At 44.4% G+C, this 20,946-nt stretch overlaps 1 protein-coding gene across 4 annotated transcripts in view; it reads right to left on the bottom strand.

The window, feature by feature from the left end:
* The window catches only part of ERG (ETS transcription factor ERG), a 283,816-nt gene that overhangs the window by 162,334 nt on the left and 100,536 nt on the right, over positions 1-20,946 (bottom strand). For all 4 annotated transcript variants that reach the window (XM_060234254.1, XM_060234256.1, XM_060234257.1 and 1 more), the window contains one exon: positions 8,927-9,013. In XM_060234254.1, the coding sequence (XP_060090237.1) occupies positions 8,927-8,965 (39 nt within the window). In that variant the 5' untranslated portion in view covers positions 8,966-9,013. Of the gene's footprint in view, positions 1-8,926; positions 9,014-20,946 lie in introns of those variants that run through there.

Raw genomic sequence — 20,946 nt, 5'->3', positions numbered from 1 at the left:
GGAGCTAGTCATCTTCCAAAGCGGAGAAGTTATGCCAAGCGGGGAGGGGAAGGGAGTGAGCGGGCATGAGAGAGAACCTGTTGCCATGGTGATTCTGCCCGTGTGTGTGCCTTTGGCTTGCTGCCAAGGTGGAGGTGGGGGGAGGAATGGGGCAGCGCAGGACCACTGGATTGGCCAGTCTGTTGCACATGACTGTGAGGGAGGCGGAAAGCCTGCTCCTAAGAGGCTGGCAACCCCCTCACACCCACCCACTGTCAGAGACTTGTGCCAATGGCAGGCAGATGGGCAGAGGCATGCGCCCCCAAGCTAGCCACAAATAAACAGGAAGCACAAAGTGCAGGAGTTCGTTTCCAAAGACACCAGCCCAAATGTGTGTATGGGAACGAGCAGAGTCCCAGCATGCCACCAAGTCCCACAGGCAACCTCCCCCCAGTACAGACTCAGAGACCCTCCATGTTGCCCTGACACCCCCTGCTGTGTGCATGGAACTCCTCCCCCGGGGGCCGCAGAACTCAGAGTGAGAGACATTGGCCATGCATCCATCACATTAGCCCTGTGGGGTTGGAGAGGCTGTCAGGCCGGAAAGGCTGAGGCACAGCACCTGGCCCAAGGCCCCCCCCATGGGATGCATGAGGCAAAGACCCCCTCCCCTGTTGGGTCTCACAGCGGAGAGGCAGCTCATAGTAACCCCCACCCTCTCCCCAAGACAAAAGTGAGCCCACTCACTTAGACATTCCCTCAGGGAGCCCACTGACAGAGTGGCGGGGGGGGGGGGGGAAGGAAAGGAGCGGAGCATAAGCCAAGCAGGAGAGACAACGCAGTTGCACATCTAAGGTTTTATTGTGCTGCAACCAAGGAGAATAGCATCCCAGGAGGAATTGCAAAGTCTTGCAGGGCAGGCTGTTCTCAGAGGGGGGGGCAGGAACAGCTGGCTAAGTGGAGGGGGAGGGCAGGGTTTGCATTGCTACACACACACAGAAGTCACTCTGTTGAATCTGCAAAACATAGAAAGAGACCCACTGGAGCTGCCAGGGAGGTCCCGTCCTGACAGGGGCAGCAGAGGTGTGTGGGGGGAAAACAAACAACCCCGCAGCACATGATGGAACCAGCCAACACACACACACCTGTCCTGGGTTAAAGTGTTCCTGGCTCGCTTGTAATTCAACAGCCATGGCAGCTGCAGCATGAGGCTATGTCAAAGCCAGGGACTCTCTTAAAGAGACAGTCACTGACCTGCTTCCCTGACCAGACCCCCCCCCCCCCGTTGCCCTGCCAGGGGTGAGAACGAGGCAAAGGACAGACAAGGGGAGGGCCTCCAGTGGCATGCTGGGGCTGGGGCAACTGCCCCATGCCCAAGCACGCTGCCAGTGCTGGAGATACTGGCAATCTGCCCAGCCTCAAAAGAGGGGAGAGGGGCAATACGGGGGTATTAAATTGCACTTACCCGTCCATATGCAAACACTCCGGAGGCCAGATACCTATTGGGGCTTGGAAACAGGAGAGGTTAGCCACGGAGTAGAGACTTTGCCCTCCAACTCGTAAGTCAAATAGCTCATACTGTACTACCTACGTGCCTTCTCTGTGAAGCTCCCTCCACCAAAGTGCTTCCACCCTTACGCTAAGTCCACACGGCAGGGAGCTCTACGGCAGAGTCCCGTGCTGCGCGCCCTACCCTAACTGAAGAGTTTTGCGAGGCCGGGGCAGAAGCTTTTCTAGGAGATTGGGTGTTGGGGAGGGGGCTCGCCTAGCCCAAGGCATAAGGGGATTGGTGAGGCAATTACATGGCTCCCTAAGGAGTTTGCAAGCTTGTGCGGTGGCAGACTTTGTTTTCTGTTTGAATGCGTGTCTATGGGATATGCCAGCATTTTCGTTGCCATAACTTTGCACCTCTTGTGGGGGGCTTTCCCAGGCTGGAAAGTCTCTGGGAGCTCACTAATGCTGGCCACGCCCCTGGGGCCACCCCATCCTATGCCAACATGGCTTCCTCTGCTTCAGCTGCACCACAGGCAGGACAGGGCATTGCTCCGCCAGCAGCCATGGGTAGGCATACACTAAGGCGCCTGACAACAGGCACAAGTCCCATTTGTACTGGCATGGAGGGAGTTAGAGTGGCGCAACTCACACTTATGACGACGTAGCGGTTAGTTGGCTTCCAAAGCACTTTCAGCCCTCCCCTTAGGATTGCTCTGCAAATGTCTCGTATATGGAACTATTTTTATTAGCAAATGTATTACATAACCAGCAGGTGTTGCAGGCAGTTTCAATGGAAAGCTTAGTTAACTCTAGCATTCACATCCAAAAATAGGTGGCTTCCTAAGGGTGAGCTTAGTTGTACTAAGAGGAATCCTGGTTAATTATCCCTGGGTTTGGATCCTATCTGCCTCTTCTTAGTAGCAAACCCTAAATACCTTGTTCATTTAATAAATTTTGGCTTGTTTAATCATAGTAATTGGTATCTGGCATTTTATTCTTTGCTGTGCAATAATACACACATTTCTGCCTTATAATGTCAATAATACTGGTTGTTCAAATATTTCTTTACCACATATGGAAGTCCCATTTTACAGATAAGCAGCTGTTTGTTTAAACATTGAAGAAAAATTTTCTATAGTCTTATTCTGAATTTAGTTTAGTTGACCCCAAGTGTGTCAACAGAAATCATGAAAATTCAGTGGAAAAAGAAAGTTGGTCAGCAAGGAATAGGTGACACAAGATATTACATTTTATCTGGTCCTAATTATAAAATCTCTTCTACAAAATCCACATAAATTTACATTGGTTACTGGTGCATACAAGAGAATTTCAGAAGAAAATCAGTTTGTGTTTCACAGATTACAACAAAGCTTTTGATTGTCTGGATCATGAAAAGTTATGGTGGGTTTTAAAAGATACGGGCATTCCCACAGCATCTGATTATTTTGATGCACAACCTATAATCTGGACAAAAGGCTACTGTTAAGACAGAATTTAGGGAAACAATGATTTCTGTTAGGCAGAAACAGGATAGTTTCCAGTTAACAAAGGTGTCAGACAAGGATGCATTTTATCTCCCTCTCTGTTCAGACCATGTGCACATCATAAGGAAAACTGGATTAGATTTAGATGAAGGTGGAGTGAAAATTGTTGAAAGGAACATTAACAATCTGAGGTATGCAGACACCACATTCCTGGCAGAAAATAGTGAAGACTTGAAGCAGCTATTGATGACAATTAAAGCAGATAGTGCCAAAGCAGGATTACAGCTGAACATCAAGAAGACCAAAATAATGGCTACTGAGGAATTAAACAATTTTGTTTGTTTATTTATTAAAACATTTATACCCAGCCTTTCCTCTTGGTTCAAGGCAGCTCATAATAATAGTTAAAATCAACTATAAGGCTAGCAATGAAGAAACTTCAATCATACAAGATTTTCTAATCAACCAAAAGGGAGACTGCAACAAAGAAATAAGAAGACTGAGACTAGAAAGGGCAGTCGTGAAGGAGTTATAAAGGATCCTTACATCTAAGGATGTGTCACTGGCAATAAAAATCAAGTTAATCATACTATACTATTTCCCATTATTTGGACAAAGAAGAAATCTGACAGAAAGTTAATTCATTTGAAACATTATTTTGGAAGAGAGTTTTACAGATACTGTGAACTGTCAAAAAGACAAATATGCAGGTTCTAAATAAAATCAAGCCTAAACTCTTCCTAGAAACTAAAATATCTAAACTGAAGCTATTGTACTTTGCTCACATTATGAGAAGAGTCACTGCAAAATGCAATAATGCTAGGAAAAGTTGAAGGCAGCAGGAAAAGAGGAAGACGCAACGCCACGGCCCTCATAGGGTCACAGAGTACTTTTGAAGTGACTTGACAGTACTTAACACACACACTTTTCAGCAACCCTGGTAGTACACAGATGTATTGCATCCTAGTGCTGATTCAGCAACTCCTCTAGCCCTCTAACGACAGTGGAAGAGGTCAGGAGATGGGATTCAGAGATGTTCAGCACCCCTAGATGTTTAACAGAAATCATTAAAAAATATAAATCGACTCCTATCATATTCATAGAAAAGATTAAAGTAACATACTGCCCTTTGAACGCATCATTAGCACTGTTTTCCATCTGGCTGTTGGCAAAGTTTTTTGAGAGTTATAAAACAAAGAAACCATTATTTTCAGCCTCTTTTTATCAAAATGGTTTTTATATATATTGAGATAGGGACAGCAGACAGAATGGTGTTAAAAACTATTATTTTGAAGTGTTACCAAAATTTCCCTTCGTATATAGTATCCAAGTAAAGTTACCATACATATGTAGTGTTTTCTGCTTGATACTATTTGATTAGTTGTTTACAGTGATTTTACTGCTGTTGTTATCTTTATGGTGTTGCATTTATTTCAAATAAATAAGGTAAAATAAGCTTTTAAATGTCTTGCTTGCAGTTCGGGGCGGGGGGGGGGGAATCTTTTCCCCAAATGTACATTGAAACCGTATATAAGAGTACATCCAAGGTAAGTTCACATGGCCACACATATACATTTAATGGAGTTTATCTTTGGAGACAAATAAGCCAACACTCGGCATGAGTTCTGTAAGATCTTGTCTCACTAACATGTTAGAGTTCTTTAAGCGGATGAAGAAACATGTGGACAAGGGGAACCCAATAGATGTTGTTTACCTTGACTTCCAAAAAGCTTTTGATAAAGTTCCTCATCAAAGGCTCTCAAGTAAGCTTAACAGTAATGGGGTAAAAGGACAAGCCTTCTCATGGATCAAAAACTGGCTAATTCATAGTAAAAAGAGAGTGAGTAAAATTGGCAATTTTCACAGTAGGGGTTGTCAGCAGTGCGGTACCGCAAGGCACAGTACTGGCCCAATACTTTTTAACTTGTTAATTAATGATTTGGAGTTGGGAGTAAGCAGTGAAGTGGCTGAGTTTGCAGATGACACTAAATTGTTCAAGGTGGTGAGAACCAGTGAGGATTGTGAGGTATGCCAAAGGGATCTGTCAAGCCTGGGTGAGTGGGCATCAACATGGCAAATGAGGTTCAACGTAGTCAAGTGCAAAGTAATGTATATTGGAGCCAAAAATCCTAACTATAAATACATATTGATGGGGTCAGAACTGTTGGAGACTGACCAAGAGAGATCTTGGAGTCATGGTAGATAACTCACCGAAAATGTCAAAACAGTGTTTGACTGCAATGGAAAAGGTCAACACTATCCTGGGGATTATTAGGAAGGGAACTGAAAACAAATCAGCCAGTATCATAATAAAAAGTAAAGGTAGTCCCCCATGCAAGCACCAGTCGTTTCCAACTTTGTGGTGATGTCATATCATGATGTTTTTACAGCAGACTTTTTATGGGGTGGTTTGCCATTGCCTTCCCCAGTCATCTACACCAGGGGTCCCCAACCGCTGGGCCCCAGACTGGTATCAGTCCATGGCCCATCAGCAACTGGACCGCCAGCCTCCCCACCCCCCGTGGCGCCCCGCAGCCTCTCTGCCCCCCCCATGGCGCCTCCTCCTTCCTCCGTTTTTATGATGTTAAGCCAGGGAAAGCGCCTTCCAGGCTCTTTAAAAGCTCACACCCCCCCCCCCCCGCAGCAGCAGCAAGTGACCACTGAACAAGGGCAGTGCCGCTTGTTCAGCTGTTGCTCACCACTGCTGCCGCAGTTTTCCCCGCAGATCAGTTGATTGGCGGCGGGGGGGTAAGCTTTTAAAGAACCTGGAAGGCACTTTCTCGGCTTAACATAATTAAACAGGGAGGAGGAGCTGCCGGGGAGGCAGGATGGTGAGGCTGCATGGGGGGGGAGGACAAATTTAGTTCCCCCACCCTGCCAGCCCTGGAGCTGCAGTGGATGGGCCACTGGTCCCTGGTGCCAAAAAGGTTGGGGACCACTGATCTACACTTTCCCCCCAGCAAGCTGGGTACTCATTTTACCCACCTCAGAAGGATGGAAGGCTGAGTCAGCCTTGAGCTGGCTACCTGAACCCAGATTCCACTGGGATCGAACTCAGGTCATGAGCAGAGAGCATGGACTGCAGTACTGCAGCTTTACCACTCTGCATCACAAGAATTCATGGGCACTCAATGAAATTGCTGAGCAGTCGGGTTAGAACAGTTAAAAGGAAGTACCTCTTCATCCATAGGGTGTTTAACACATGGAATTCACTGCCACATAAGGTGGTGGTGGCTACCAGTATAGTGTCACGTTCTCAGAGTGCAGGCAGGCAGGAGTCCAAAGCCAGTCCAAGGTCAAAGTCCAGGGAGTCAAGCAGAAGCCCAGTCACCAAAGCAAAATCGCAAACTGGAATCAGAAGTCAATGTCCAAGAGCCAAAGGGTCCGGGGTCCAAGGAATTCAAGCAGGTCAGGATCAGGAAGGAGTGTGGATGCAAGCCAGAGAATAGACTTGTTGCTTCCACAAGGTTACCAGGTCCTGGGTGGGAGTTATATGGGAGCCTCAATCAGCCTGCTCCCTGACTCTGACTCTGCTAGAACTCAGGGCTCATCGGCATGCCTCATGTCTTCACTCTGAAAGTTCTTTCCGGAGCCTGGTTCGAACTCTTGAGATGGGAAGGGGAGAGCTTGGAGGAGATTGATTGTCAACAGCTGACACTGGTGCCTGGAATGTGGGGAGAGTGATTGATGGGCCAGCTGCTGGTTGTTCGGCTGAGGAACTGGCTGGCAATTCTTCCAGGTCTGTTAACCCTTCCAGCTCCCCCTCGTCAGGGCTCATGAAACATACACAGCTTCAAGAGGGGATTGGATAAACATATGGAGAAAAGGTCCACCAGTGGCTATTAGCCACAAGGTATTGATAGAACTCTCTGTCTGGGGCACATGATGCTCTGTATTCTTGGTGCTTAGGGCAGCAATGGGAGGGCTCCTAGTGTCCTGGCCCCACTGGTGGACCTCCTGATGGGACCTGGTTTTTTTTGGCCACTGTGTGACAGAGTGTTGGACTGGATTCACCACTGGCCTGATCCCACATGGCTTTTCTTATGTTATAATGTTCTTATGTTCACTATAACATATACTGAACAGCACTCTATCCAACCTATAGACCTACAAGATCTCACACAAGCATACCTGTACTAAGCCCATTCATGTTTCCACTTGTACGTTTCTAGATCCAACCCTACATACTGGTTTTTGTTAAATGTGTGAAGTTTATAACTTACTTAGCATATAAAATAGTACCCCTGTACTCTGGCATATTTATGGAATTTAAAAATATAATTGATTCAATTTCAATAAGAAAAAAATGCAAGCATATCCAATAATTGAGAGAGTTGTGGACTGCTGTACCCTATACTACCATAGCACATGTATCTTAATTTTTCCTACTGAGGGGTAGAAAGAGGTAGAAAAAGTTAAAAGTTGAAGCTAGAAAACAAGTTCTGAAGTTAACAAATGTGTTAAGAGAGAAGCCCACTCATAAAGGCATAATAGGTAGGATTACCAGCATAGATGGATATTAAGCTAAACTTTATAACATTAAAAACACAGTTCAACAGCAGCCACTCCACAAAAGCAAGTGTGGTATAGAAGTTACAGTTTCATATTAGATCTTAGGTGGGCAGCTGGGTTGGTCTGAAGCAGTAGAATAAAGTTGGAGTCCAATGGCACCTTTAAGGCCAACAAAGTTTAATCAAGGTATGAGCTTCTGTGTGCATGTACACTTCCTCAGATACATTGAAATAGAAGTTACCAGTCTATACATATAGGTGGAGGTTGAACAGCAAATTAACATACAACATGTTTTAACAAATACAAACAGGAAAAACAAGCTAAGTTTATATGGTCACCATTTAGAGTTATATATTGGAATGCATTTCTCTGGTCTGGTAACAGAGGAGACATAACACTGCACTACAAATCATCTCACCTCAAAGAAAAGGATGCCATTAGCTACCTCCATGCTTGAGAGGAGACAGCTGGAGCATAACAACAGGGTCTCAGTTAATCACTTTTAGCACTGCACAATTAAGAGAGATACATTTACAAAACTATCTCCAATTTTGACATACTTATTTGCTTCACTGTCCTCCCCCTCCCAAGAATGAAATTCAAACAAATGGTATGTGTTTGCTCTTATTTTTATTTTTTTTAATATACTCAGAATTGATCATGAATGACATAGAATGAACTAAACACTATTATTCTTAAATAGAAATAAGAAAATGAATGTTTGTTGAGGTTTAGTTAACAAATGATAGGTATCTGAAATATTTCCAAAAATGTCTTAATATTATCAAATAGTCAAAAAGACAAGAATATATTTATTTTTAAAGGCTAGTTTCCCAGCTTCTCTTTTCATAGCTATGGAAGAATGGTGAAAGCAAAGGAATAGCTGAGGAATGGGGAGTAGGGGTGGGTTTGAGCAGAGCTACCACAAAGCTGCCTTCACATGTTGGTCCTTTTCCAGCTAGCACTGGAGACCACCAGTTTCCATCCCTGATCTCTTCCCAACACATTCCCATAGTGTGCCTCATGTTTCAAGACAAAGGGCTTCCTGAGCAACTAAAGACCAACTAAAGAGCCAGTTTGGTGTAATGGTTAAGTGTGTGGACTCTTATCTGGGAGAATCAGGTTTGATTCCCCACTCCTCCACTTGCACCTGCTGGAATGGCCTTTGGTCAGCCATAGCTCTCACAGGAGTTGTCAGCCCCACCTGCCTCACAGGATATCTGTTGTGTGTGTGTGTATGTAAAGGAAATTGTGACCGCTCTGAGACTCTGAGATACAGAGTATAGGGCGGGATATAAATCCAATATCATCATCTTCTACTGAAGGAGAAAAAGCTCTATGACATCTTCCCTCCTTCATTCTCCACAACTTGTGGGGGAAAGAACTGGGTCCAGATTGGGTTGGTATACTTACATGTAATAAAATTATTAGCTAACCAATAGAAACATGAAATTTACCTTGATATGAGCTGCTGGATCTGGGACAGTTTGAATCATGTCCTTGAACAGCCAATATATGTACCAGAAGGTCAAATCAAAAGGCAACTGTAGACCCAAGGAAACAGAATCATGTTAAGTACAATATTTTTAAATGAGATTTTGTAAACATTTTCTCATTCAACTGCTCCACACTTATGAAAACATATTATTTACATTCTGAATTCTGGAGCTTTTTATTTGTTCCTGTGTTGGTTGCTCCACAGACCTCAACTGAAGTCAACTGAACAAGCGAATACAATATGCACTAGTGCTTTAAGCATCTAACATTTGGCAAGCCTGCACTGTAATATGTGATGCTGGTAAACTGTGAGGTAAAAGACTTTGTGAAAAACTCTTAATTATTCAATTTTTGTGTTGAGTTGTCTCTATCTGTAAAAATCTTAATAAAATATTTTAAAGGATATGAAAAAATCTTATTTTAGATAATCTCCACTAACCCTTCAAAGAGCTTGGGGTAGCATAAAAGATTTTCTTCTCCACAATCTTATCCTTACAACAAGCCTGTGATGTTTGGCTGAAAAAGGGAAACTAGCTCAAGGATATCAGGTGTGTTTTATGGCTGAGTAGGGATTCAAAACCCAGGTTTCATTGATTCCAGTCAAACATGTCAAACATGACCAACATGCAACACTGGCCCTCCAATTTCACCCCACTCCCGAACTTCAGCTCTTTATAGCCATTTATAAAATGCCTATTGTTTTACTAACTACTGTACAACTTGAAAACATCTTCTGTAAAATCATTTATTTATTTATTTATTTAGTAGGCTTATACTCCGCCCTTTCCCAGGGCAGATCACAATATGAACTGAACAATTTTAAAAAACCACACATTTAAATTTAAAACAATACAATAAAATTAGCAATAGCCAGCATGACACAGCTCTTCATAGAATCACTGGTAAAGACACAATCGGCATGGTCAACTGCATGAAAATCACAGAAGTGTGTTTAAAGGCCACTGCCAACCCATATCACCTACATGATGTCTAGAACAAGCATATGGTGCCAATATATTTAAAATTACTCTGTCCCTGCAAGAGATAGCTGAAGTCACACCATACACAGTAGATACAGGAGTGAGATATGAGTCAATAGCAGCTATATATCCCCACCCCAAAAGCTCTACACAGGTCCTTGGATACTTTAATTTTAACTCCAATATTTGTTAGCCCACAATGACCTCAAGAGTGCCTACATTACTTTGGATTGTAATGGCAAAATAAAACATTTAATTTTATTTATTTATTTATTTATTTGGTGACTTCTATCCCGCCCTTCCCACAAGTGGCTCAGGGCGGCTTACAACAACAATAAAACAGTAAAATCAGAGCAAGTTATTACCTCTAAAATCAGACAATTAAAACCTAAAAACCTTAAAATTAAACATTAAACTATACAGTATAAACACAAAAATCTGGTAGCTACATTATCTAATCAGGCATAGGCTAACCGGAAGAGGGTTGTCTTACAGGCCCTGCGGAACTGAGCAAGGTCCCGCAGGGCCCTCACCTCTTCCGGTAGCTGGTTCCATCACATAGGGGCCATTGTGGAAAAGGCCCTGTCTCTACTTGCCTTGAGACGCACTTCCTTGGGCCCGGGGATGGTGAGCAGATTTTGAGTGCCAGACCTCAGTACTCTCTGGGGAACGTGTGGGGAGAGACGGTCCCTCAGGTAGGCAGGTCCCAGGCCATATAGGGCTTTAAAGGTAATGACCAGCACCTTGTACCGGACTCGGTATATTATTGGAAGCCAGTGCAGAGCCCGAAGGCCCGGCCGGATGTGCCCCCACCTTGGGAGGCCCAGTAACAGCCGGGCCGCGGCATTCTGCACTAGCTGCAATTTCCGGGTCCGGCACAGGGGCAGCCCCATGTAGAGGGCATTGCAGTAATCCAACCTCGAGGTGACCGTGGCATGGATCACTGTTGCTAGGTCGTCGGGGGCCAGGAAGGGGGCCAACTGCCTTGCCCGTCTAAGATGAAAAAATGCGGACTTGGCAGTGGCCGCTATCTGAGCCTCCATCTTTAGGGACGGCTCCAATAGCACCCCCAGGCTCCTGACCCTGTCCGCTGGCCTCAGCGGTACACCGTCAAAAGCTGGCAGCGGGATTTCCCCTCCCGGTCCCCGACGGCCCAAACAAAGGACCTCTGTCTTCGCAGGATTCAGTGTCAGTCCACTCAGTCTGAGCCACTCAGCCACGGCCTATAGTGCCCAATCCAGGTTTTCTGGGGCGCAGACCGGTCGGCCGTCCATAAGTAGATAGAGCTGGGTGTCATCAGCATACTGGTGACACCCCAGCCCATACCTTCGGGCAATCTGGGCAAGCGGTCGCATATAGATGTTAAACAACATCGGGGAGAGAACCGCTCCCTGGGGCACCCCACAGTTAAGTGAGCGCCTCTGGGATAGTTCCCCCCCAATCGCGACCCTTTGTCCCCGACCCTCAAGGAACGAGGAAAGCCACTGCAAGGCCAACCCCTGAATCCCCGCGTCGGCAAGGCAGCAAGTCAGCAGCCGATGGTCGACCGTATCGAACGCCGCCGATAGGTCCAACAACATCAGTACTGCCGAGCCACCCCGATCCAGATGCCGTTGAAGGTCATCCACCAGGGCAACCAACACCGTCTCCGTCCCGTGACCTGGGCGGAAGCCGGACTGAAGTGGGTCGAGGATGGAAGCGTCCTCCAGGAAAGGACTGTAGCTGAAATAAAGCATCCAACAAATACTATTCCCACAGCTCTAGAAAATAAACATAAAACCCTGTTAGCTAATTTCTTCGCAAACTGCTAAAGATGTGCTAAGGAGCCCATAACATATGCAACTAAGATGTTTGGACAGTTGAAGGGCAAGTGAGCTAGTGATATGGGAAGATTTTCAAAGAGTAATGAGAAAACTGAAGGGGAAGCTGAAGTACATAGCTTACTCATAGTATCTGTATAGTGAAGCTTTCCCCTGCACCATGAATCAAACCAACATCATCTAACCCCACCCCCCTTCACCAGCTAATATAAATACATTAAACTAGGAACTGGGGATGCCAAGAATTCTACTGCCAATCCATTTCAAGGACTGTAATGTACATTGCCTTGGGATGCAAGGAAGTACTCAGCTGTCTGATAGCATTATGCAGCTCCCACTGTGTTTAGCAGGGCTTTAGAAGAACTGCCTGCTTGGTTATGCCACTTGTCATTGATCTTGTTGCTAAAATTCCCAATTGCCTGAATTGGTATATAAGTTTGTACAGCTCATAAGGCTTGCTTAAACAACAGGATTTCCTCCCTATTTCAAGGATGTGGAATGAGATTCTGTGCAGGAACAGTGAACAAATCAGGAATCCAAAGCTAGCCACTTTCTGCATATACAACAATTCTTTATTTTAACCAGGGCTTTTTTTGTAGCAGGAACTCCTTTGCATATTAGGCCGCACACCCCTAATGTAGCCAGTCCTCCAGGAGCTTACAGGACTCTTAGTACTGGACCTACTGTAAGCTCTTGGGGGATTGGCTACACCAGGGTTGTCTGGTCTAATATGCAAAAAAGCCCTGATTTTAACTCTCCAGTCACAAATTGGGCTGAATTTTATGAACATATCACCTAACCTTTAGTTGTCAAGAAATTTCTACCCATAGATATTTGTGTTTGTTTTTCTTCATCCAGGTCTGTCCCATCCCAGGTGTATGGGGGGAAGGGTTATTTCTAAGCTTCTGTCTGTCATGGCTGGCATGTTGGGTAGATGTAAAGGTAATATAATAGCATGCATGTGTGTGGCCATGTCAGAGTGAATATAACAAGATTATGAGACAGATGAGAACTATCAGAAAACAATTTCTTCTTTTATACCCTGCTGTTCTCCCCAATGAGGACTCAATACAGATTGACAGTCTACATCATTCTCCCTTCCTCCATTTTATCTTTATTACAACCCTGTGAGGCAGGTTAGGCTGAGAGGGTGTGACTGGTCCAAGGTCACCAACAGGCTGGTCCAATGCATGAGCAGGGATTCAAATAGACATTTCACAGATACTAGTCCAGCACTCTGACCCACGACACCATACTGGCTGTCTTAGTGCTCATAAAGAAAGCTCAAATACCAAAACAGCTTGCCAATTACAATTTAATAATATCAATGGAATGGATTGCATGAGCACAGCAGTTTGATGGCTGTTAGAATGATAGTCACTTTCTATAACTTGGTTCTTTCTATACTTGGGTCAGAATAAAATCAATAGAAAATCTCACATTTTAAGACCAAGATCAGTAACCGCTACTCAGGCAAAACTCCCACTCGAAGTCCATTGGTGTAGTTTATTTGGCAGTATGAAATTTCACATGTTTGGTACAAAAACAACTATCATCTTGTTTCTGCAATAAATATTAACTGGTTCGCAAATTAACCAAAATCATTTTACAACTGCAAAATTCTTTCTGGACTTAAACAACAGTATCCATTAGAACAAAGCAGTAGACAAGTCGCACCTTTAAGACCAACTAAGTTTTATTCAGAATGTAAGCTTTCGTATGCTCTTAAGCAGACTTCATCAGACAAAACTGGAATGGCAAGCCATCTTTAAATATAGAGAAAGTGGGCAGTGAATTGGTATGTAGAGTCATGGGAATGTTTTTAATCTGCTAAAAACATTCCCTTGACTCTACGTACCAACTCACTGCCCACTTTCTCTATATTTAAAGATGGCTTGCCATTCCAGTTTTGTCTGATGAAGTCTGCTTAAGAGCATACAAAAGCTTACATTCTGAATAAAACTTAGTTGGTCTTAAAGGTGCCACTTGTCTACTGCTTTGTTCTATTGCTTCAGACCAACAGGGCTGCCCACTTGGATCTATCAACACTATCCGTTGTATTTGTAGAATGATTATTTTTAGCTCCTCCCTCCTAGAATGTCATACATTAAAATATTAGAACTCTATGAGTTGGAAAATGGCAAACATGACTGAGGCTGTCAAAAAATGATCTGAAACAGGAGCTAGACATACTTTTGTGCAGTTTTTATGTCACTTTCCCAGTCATCATATGAAATGTTTTTACAGCTATTGGAAAAAAGAGATACTGCATCCTTGCTTATTTTTGTAATCGCTATATATAAAATACATACTATTATTAAGTCCAAATACTTTATTTTCCAAATATTTAGAGGGTATTTTGTGATTTAGGTCATCACAGAGACATTCCCGGGAATTCTGTAATGGTAAAATGCAAATAATTGTGTATGATATCATATGAAACACATTGCGGGTCCTGAAATCCCACTTAGAATCATACAATTGGAATGGACTTCCAGGGTCATCTAGTCCAACCCCCTGCACAATGCAGCCCATCTCAGTCACTTAGATACTTGGGTATTAAAGTACTCTGAATCCTTAAAGATATGTTCTTTGCTGAGCTTAAATTTTGATATTTATATGCAATTGCACAAATGACCTGATTAAATGAGCTATTCTGTATACCAGTTCAAATACAAGAGCTATTATTGAGAATGGCTGCCAAGTCCAACTGGGATAGTACCCGCCATATACTTTTGAGGCTCCTCTATAGCCTCTGTGCAATGCTGTAATTTGAATAAAGGAAAGGAAAATAGCTACTACCACCTCCTAGCATAGGCGGATGAATGTCAAATCGATTAATTGTAAGATTTTTTTTACTTATTTAAATATTCTAGGCCATTTCCCCCTTCCAACCCTCTCCCCTCCCCCCCCCCCCCCCCCCCCACAAAACACAAAACCAGATTCCATAGTTGCCTGGCTAAAATAGACTAAGCTCCATCTTGTAAAACATTATATTTTCAACAGTGAATAGCTAAATGTCTCTTGCAGCTTGCAAGCAAGGCATCACAGGAATGGCTGTGCCTGTAATTTATGGTCACTGTTTGCATCCTTGGAGATATACTGCCTCTGAACATGGAGATCACATCGAACAATCATGGTTAGAAGCACTTGGCTGATGTAATTTCCAGTAATATAGCCATAGTTGAAATTTTGAAGGATATAAACTTGTTTTAGTGTCAGCACTATTAGATGGAATAAATTTGCCCCATTCATTCCGTAATTCATTTAATTTATTTGAATTCATTTAATCAGGTCATAAATGTGATGCCTCAAATAGACTCCACTAAACTGAATGAAAGGCAAACCAAATGCTAGGGAATTGGACATTGGCTGTGAGGCTTTTGTGAGCTTTTTCACGGCTAAGGTCATGTCGCGCCGCTCTCTGCCACATTTTATACAGTGAACAAACTTGAGGCACCACGAAAGTCTTCTGGTCTAATTTTGGATTGCTTCATGCCACTCAGCCTGGAGAAAGCTGACAGAGTTCTCTCCTCTGTGTGTCTACTACCTGTGTGTTGGATCCATGCCCATCCTGGCTGATAAAGGCTTGCCAGGCAAAGCTACAAGATCCTCTCCAGGTGATTGTCAACAGATCCCTTTCAGAAGGGATCTTTCCCACACCTCTCAAAGAGGCTGTGGGTTGACACTTCTTTTTTTAAAAAAAATCTTTAGATCCAGCCATATTGGCAAACTATCAGCCGGTGCCAAACTTACCCTTTTTTGGGTAAGATAGGTAGCAGGTCGCAGCAACACAGTTGCAGGGTTTTTTGGATGACACTTCTGTGCTGGATCCATTTCAGTCCAACTGTCAAGCCCCTCCATTTTCTCTCTAGTTACAGCTCAAAGACTTCTGTTATTTACTGCTTAGCTGGCCTGGCAATCTGGCATGCTATTGTTTACTACCCAGGATGGGTCCTGTTGTGTCTGCTGTGGAATGTGAGATGTCACCCTCCCTGGTTCTCAGAGTTCTTATCTATTCACAGGTCCCTGGTAGAATACTTTGTAGTGTAGAATTACTGTTATGTTAACCTAGTAACCTTTAGGTTTGAATCTTGCCATGTAGTAACGGTTTATGTTATTTTATATAGCAGGAGTGGCCAACGGTAGCTCTCCAGATGTTTTTTTGCCTACAACTCCCATCAGTCCCAGCCATTGGTCATGCTGGCTGGGGCTGATGGGAGTTGTAGGCAAAAAACATCTGGAGAGCTACCGTTGGCCACCCCTGTTATATAGTAATTGTGTAACCGGTATTGCCTCAGTCTTTTCACTGACCATGGCAGTGAAGCATCACCTGTATTCTAATAAATGCATCTATTTGAAATAACAAAGGATCTCATTCTTGGAATATCGGGACTTGACACCAACTTTCACCTGGGTGTGGGACGGAGATAGTCCCAGTTGCCCTCATAGATGACCTCCAGAGGCATCTGGATCAAGGTGGCTTGGCAGTGCTTTGTTGTTTGACCTGTCGGCTGCATTTGATACAGTCAACCATTAGCTACTAGCCATCCGCCTTGCTGACACGGGGATTCAGGGTTCTGCTTTGCAGTGGCTCACCTCTTTTCTTCAAGGCTGAGGACAAAAGGTGGCAATTGGAGAGAAATTGTCCCAGAGACACCCACTTGTATGTGGAGTGCCTTAAGGGGGAGTTCTCTCCCCAAAGCTGTTTAATATCTATATACGCCCCCTTGCCCAGATTGTTTGGAGGTATGGGCCAAGATGCAATCAATATGCAGATGACCTATTGATGAGTGGTCTACCTATTGATGAGTGGTCAGGCCGGCTGCACCCTGGAAAATCTGGACCTGGTGCTACAAGCTGCAGTGCAATGGCTCAGGCTAAGTAGACTGAAGCGAAATCCGATGAAAACAGTTCTTTACCTAAGCCATGGCAGCTTGGGAAGGGAAATCCCCTTACCGGCTTTTGATGGGGTGCCACTGATACCGGTGCCAAAGGTCAAGTGCCTGGGAGTACTCCTGGAATCCTCCCTCTCAATGGAGGCCCAGGTAGCAGCCACCACCAAATCTGCCTTCTACCACCTTCGGCAGATAACACAGTTGGCTCCCTTCCTTGAGTGCTGCAACTCAGCAACAGTGATCCATGCAACAGTCACCTCAAGAATAAACTACTTTAATGCCCTCTATATGGGGCTGCCCTTGTTTCAGATCCAGAAGCTGCAACTGGTGCAGAATGCTGCAGCCAAGTTGTTGATGGGGTTCCCTGTGTATGAGCACATCCAACTTGTGCTGAAAAGCACTGCACTGGTTGCCTGTTGCATACCAGAACCAATTCAAGGTGCTGGTATTAACTTTTAAAGCCCTATATGGCCTGGAACATGCCTACCTGCGGGACCGCCTCTCCTCGCACATATTCCAGAGAGTACTGTGTTCATGGGCCCTGAATCTTTTGTCAGTCCTCGGGCTAAAGGAGGCCAGATTGAGTTTCAGTGGCAGTGCAGGTGTTGTGGAATGCTCTCCCAGATGACATCAAGGCCCTGCAGGATCTTGTTCTTTTCTGCAGGGCCTGTAAGACTGCATTGTTCCAACTTGCATTTGGGAATTAAGATGGGAGAGAGCTGCTGAACAGCCTGGAAGTCAAATGTTTTATACTACCGTTATCGCACACTTGTGTACCATCGACCTATGCCATTAAGAAGAAGAAGATGATGATATTGGATTTATATCCCGCCCTTCACTCCGAAGAGTCTCAGAGTGGCTCACAATCTCCTTTACCTTCCTCCCCCACAACAGACACCTTGTGAGGTGGGTGGGGCTGGAGAGGGCTCTCACAGCAGCTGCCCTTTCAAGGACAACCTCTGCCAGGGCTATGGCTGACCCAAGGCCATGCTAGCAGGTGCAAGTGGAGGAGTGGGGAATCAAACCCGGTTCTCCCAGATAAGAGTCCGCACACTTAACCACTACACCAAACTGGCTCTCCTATAAAAAAGCAAACCTTTTTTATAATGCTGTATCTGGAAACAGCACCAATGTTATTGTCTGAATGTTTAATGGTCTAGTGTTCTAATATTGTTTTATACTGATAGTTGTGTTTTATGATGCCATTTTGGCTTGTTAGCTGCCCTGAGCCTGCTCGCAGGGGGGCCATATATAAATGGAAATAAATAAATAAAAATTTAACACAACTGTTAAATTTTGTACTTATGGTACCACTAAAATTAGTATTCTCATTTATTTTGTCACTGTAAAACAAAGCTCCAACATGCTGTATATCAGGGTTTCCCAAACTTTTCTTTCCTGAGGCCTGGTTATTTTTACACTTCTCCTTCGTGGTCCACTAAAATTTGGGGGTGGAGCCAAGAGACTTTGGGGGTGGAGCTGGAAGACAGGAATTATGTCATTTCCTGTGGTGTCAAGGGCCAAGTGATGTCACTTCCGGGGCACACTGGACCAAAACTCCACCTTCTCCTGTGATGTCACTTCCAGAGCACTCCCCCAAACCTGCCTCTTCTTCTGAAGTAACTTCGTTTTCAGAAAAATCTCTCTGAAACTCATGTTGAGCCAAAATGGGGGTGGGAAGTGGGCGGTCCTCTCTTTCCACTGCATGCACCTGTTTGTGTGTTCTTCTCCAGCTTGCAAGCATTCCTAATGCCCATGTTCAATTGCCTGCACTACCTACACACCCCTTCCTCAACAGCACTGGTTAGTGTATGCAGTTGGGAGTGCTGTTGCCATTGCCATCAGGAATGACAGCACTGTGTATCACCCACACTGGGCCCTGGCAGCTGCTGTACCTCAAAATATGCTGAAACATTTAGTAGGCCCTTCCTTTAGGTGCTACTACTGGAACCCTGACTCAAACTATAACCTAGCTTGCTTGGTTTCAAGAAAAATTTTCAACAGCTATTTTTCACACTTTTCTTTGGCTGAAACACTGGGAAATTGCTGTGAAAGATAGCAGAGAATTGTACTGCAATCAATGAATTAATTTCCAGTTATATGAAGTTCATACAAGCTTTTCTGTAGTTATCCCAAAAAGGATATTTATGAGGAGCCTGCAGCTTTCTACTGGCTGTGTTTCCAATGACTTTAAAAGCAACCTGTTGTGCAGATATTTAGCCAGTGAACTTCTTTCATCTTTTTTAATATCTACTGGAGGAGTTTAATTTTGGTGTCAGACAGCTGTTAAAAGCAGGACCAGTAAAATGATACCAAGTTCATAATACCATCACTTCCAGTGCTGTTGAAATATAGTGCAGTAATCTCCAGTAATCTCTTTCTGCCCCACACCTCTCACTCTCACTCACTCACACAGAAATCTCATAGATAGGCCAGCTGGCTACAACTGGGGGTGCCAACTTTTCATTGGCAGAGCTCCTATGTTTGCAACAACAGTATGATGAAAAGAAACGTTTCATCCAGTAAAAATGGAATGGAATGGAATGGAATGGAATGGAGGGGAAGGGAAGGGAAGGGAAGGGAAGGGAAGGGAAGGGAAGGGAAGGGAAGGGAAGGGAAGGGAAGGGAAGGGCAGGAAAGGAAAGGAAAGGAAAGGAAAGGAAAGGAAAGGAAAGGAAAGGAAAGGAAAGGAAAGGAAAGGAAAGGAAAGGAAAGGAAAGGAAAGGAAAGGAAAGGAAAGGAAAGGAAAGGAAAGGAAAGGAAAGGAAAGGAAAGGAAAGGAAAGGAAGACATGGAAAGAAAGAACATAAGAGGAACTATGTTGGATCAGGCCAGTGAACTATCCAGTCCAAAATTCTCTCATACAATGCCCAAAAAGCACCAGAATGCCCTCCCACTGGGCACTAGAAGCCCTCCCACTGTTGCTTCCCCCCCTCCCAGCACCAAAAATAGAGCATCACTTGCAGGGAAAGAAAGAAAGAAGGGGGGAGAGAGGGGGGGAAGCCTTCCTCACCATCAGATGACCCCAGCCAGCAACAATGCTGCCCAGGGGTCATTTGGTAAAAAAAATAGCTACTGGAATGCCCACTCCCCGCCCCTCCCGGCTGAAAAACACACCCACCCACCCTTCTTCGCCGCCCAGGCCTCCTGGGGAAATCCCCCTAAAAGAGCATACTGCAAGGCACATGAAAGCTCATACCTTGAAGAACACTTCATGGGTCTAAAGTGCCAGTGGACTCCAGCTATTCTCTTAAACACTGGGATGGGGGGGAGAAGGAAGGAGAGGCAGCCCAGATCCTCTCTGCACAACAGAAACAGGGGAAGGAAGGAAGCCAAACAGAGCTCAGGCTTTGCAGCCTATGTAAGTCTTCAAGGCTAGCTTTTCTCTGCACAACAGAGAGGTGGGGGAAGGAAGCAGAGATCATGCTTTGCTGGGGGTGGAGTGAGCTTTGCTGGGGGCGGAGCTAGCTTTGGCTTTTCTTGTGACCCGGTAGTGAGGCTTCCATGGCCCGGTACCAGGTCATGACCCTGCAAATGGGAAACACTGCTGTATATCATCTTGTTAATGAGTGAGATTATTATTGGCTTTCTTAATTTAACAGGTATCACCTCTGCATAATTTGGAGTTGTAAATGGACTAGGTTGCTACAGTGCAACATATAAATCACAACTTCATATCTTCATACAGAATATTACCTCACTCAAACACAAACATCTTTTAAAAAGCACAGCACCACTTTATAAAGCAAAACACTGCACCTTTTAAAAAACCTTGGAGAAGACCACCCACTAAGATGCCCCTCCAAAATCTGACAGACTTGTCAATCTATAATATCAACCCTGGGCTTCAGATTCTAGTGAGCACGCCCAAATGGAATAAACCTTGTGAAAGTGAGGTGGCCTGCTGTGGAACTATATGGAGACTAGCTGACTAAAAGAAAATCTAGAGAGAGGGTGTTAAAGTAACAGTTGGCACTCTGAATGGTTGAAAAATCTCTCTTTTACTCTGAGCTGCCAGAAATCTTTATAGTCTGAATAAGAAGGAAAAGCAGAGTCGTTGGAAACTTCGGCTGAGCAATTTGAAATAGGCAGCAAGAGAACATCTCTATCCATTTTTAGCTCTGCTGGCTAAAATATTCCCTAGGAAGATGACAGAAGCCTCCTTTACCTACCTACTTTGCTTTCTGAGCATGTCATCTAAACACCATGGCATGGAGGAGGAATATCTACTGCTGTACTGATACTGAGGTCACAGAGAAAAGTGAAGAACTTTGGTATTTGA

This window comes from Heteronotia binoei, chromosome 3 (genome assembly GCF_032191835.1).
Source record: "Heteronotia binoei isolate CCM8104 ecotype False Entrance Well chromosome 3, APGP_CSIRO_Hbin_v1, whole genome shotgun sequence".
NCBI lineage: Eukaryota > Metazoa > Chordata > Lepidosauria > Squamata > Gekkonidae > Heteronotia > Heteronotia binoei.
The sequence above is the reverse complement of the archived record's forward strand: the minus strand, read 5'-3'. Positions and strand labels throughout refer to the sequence as shown.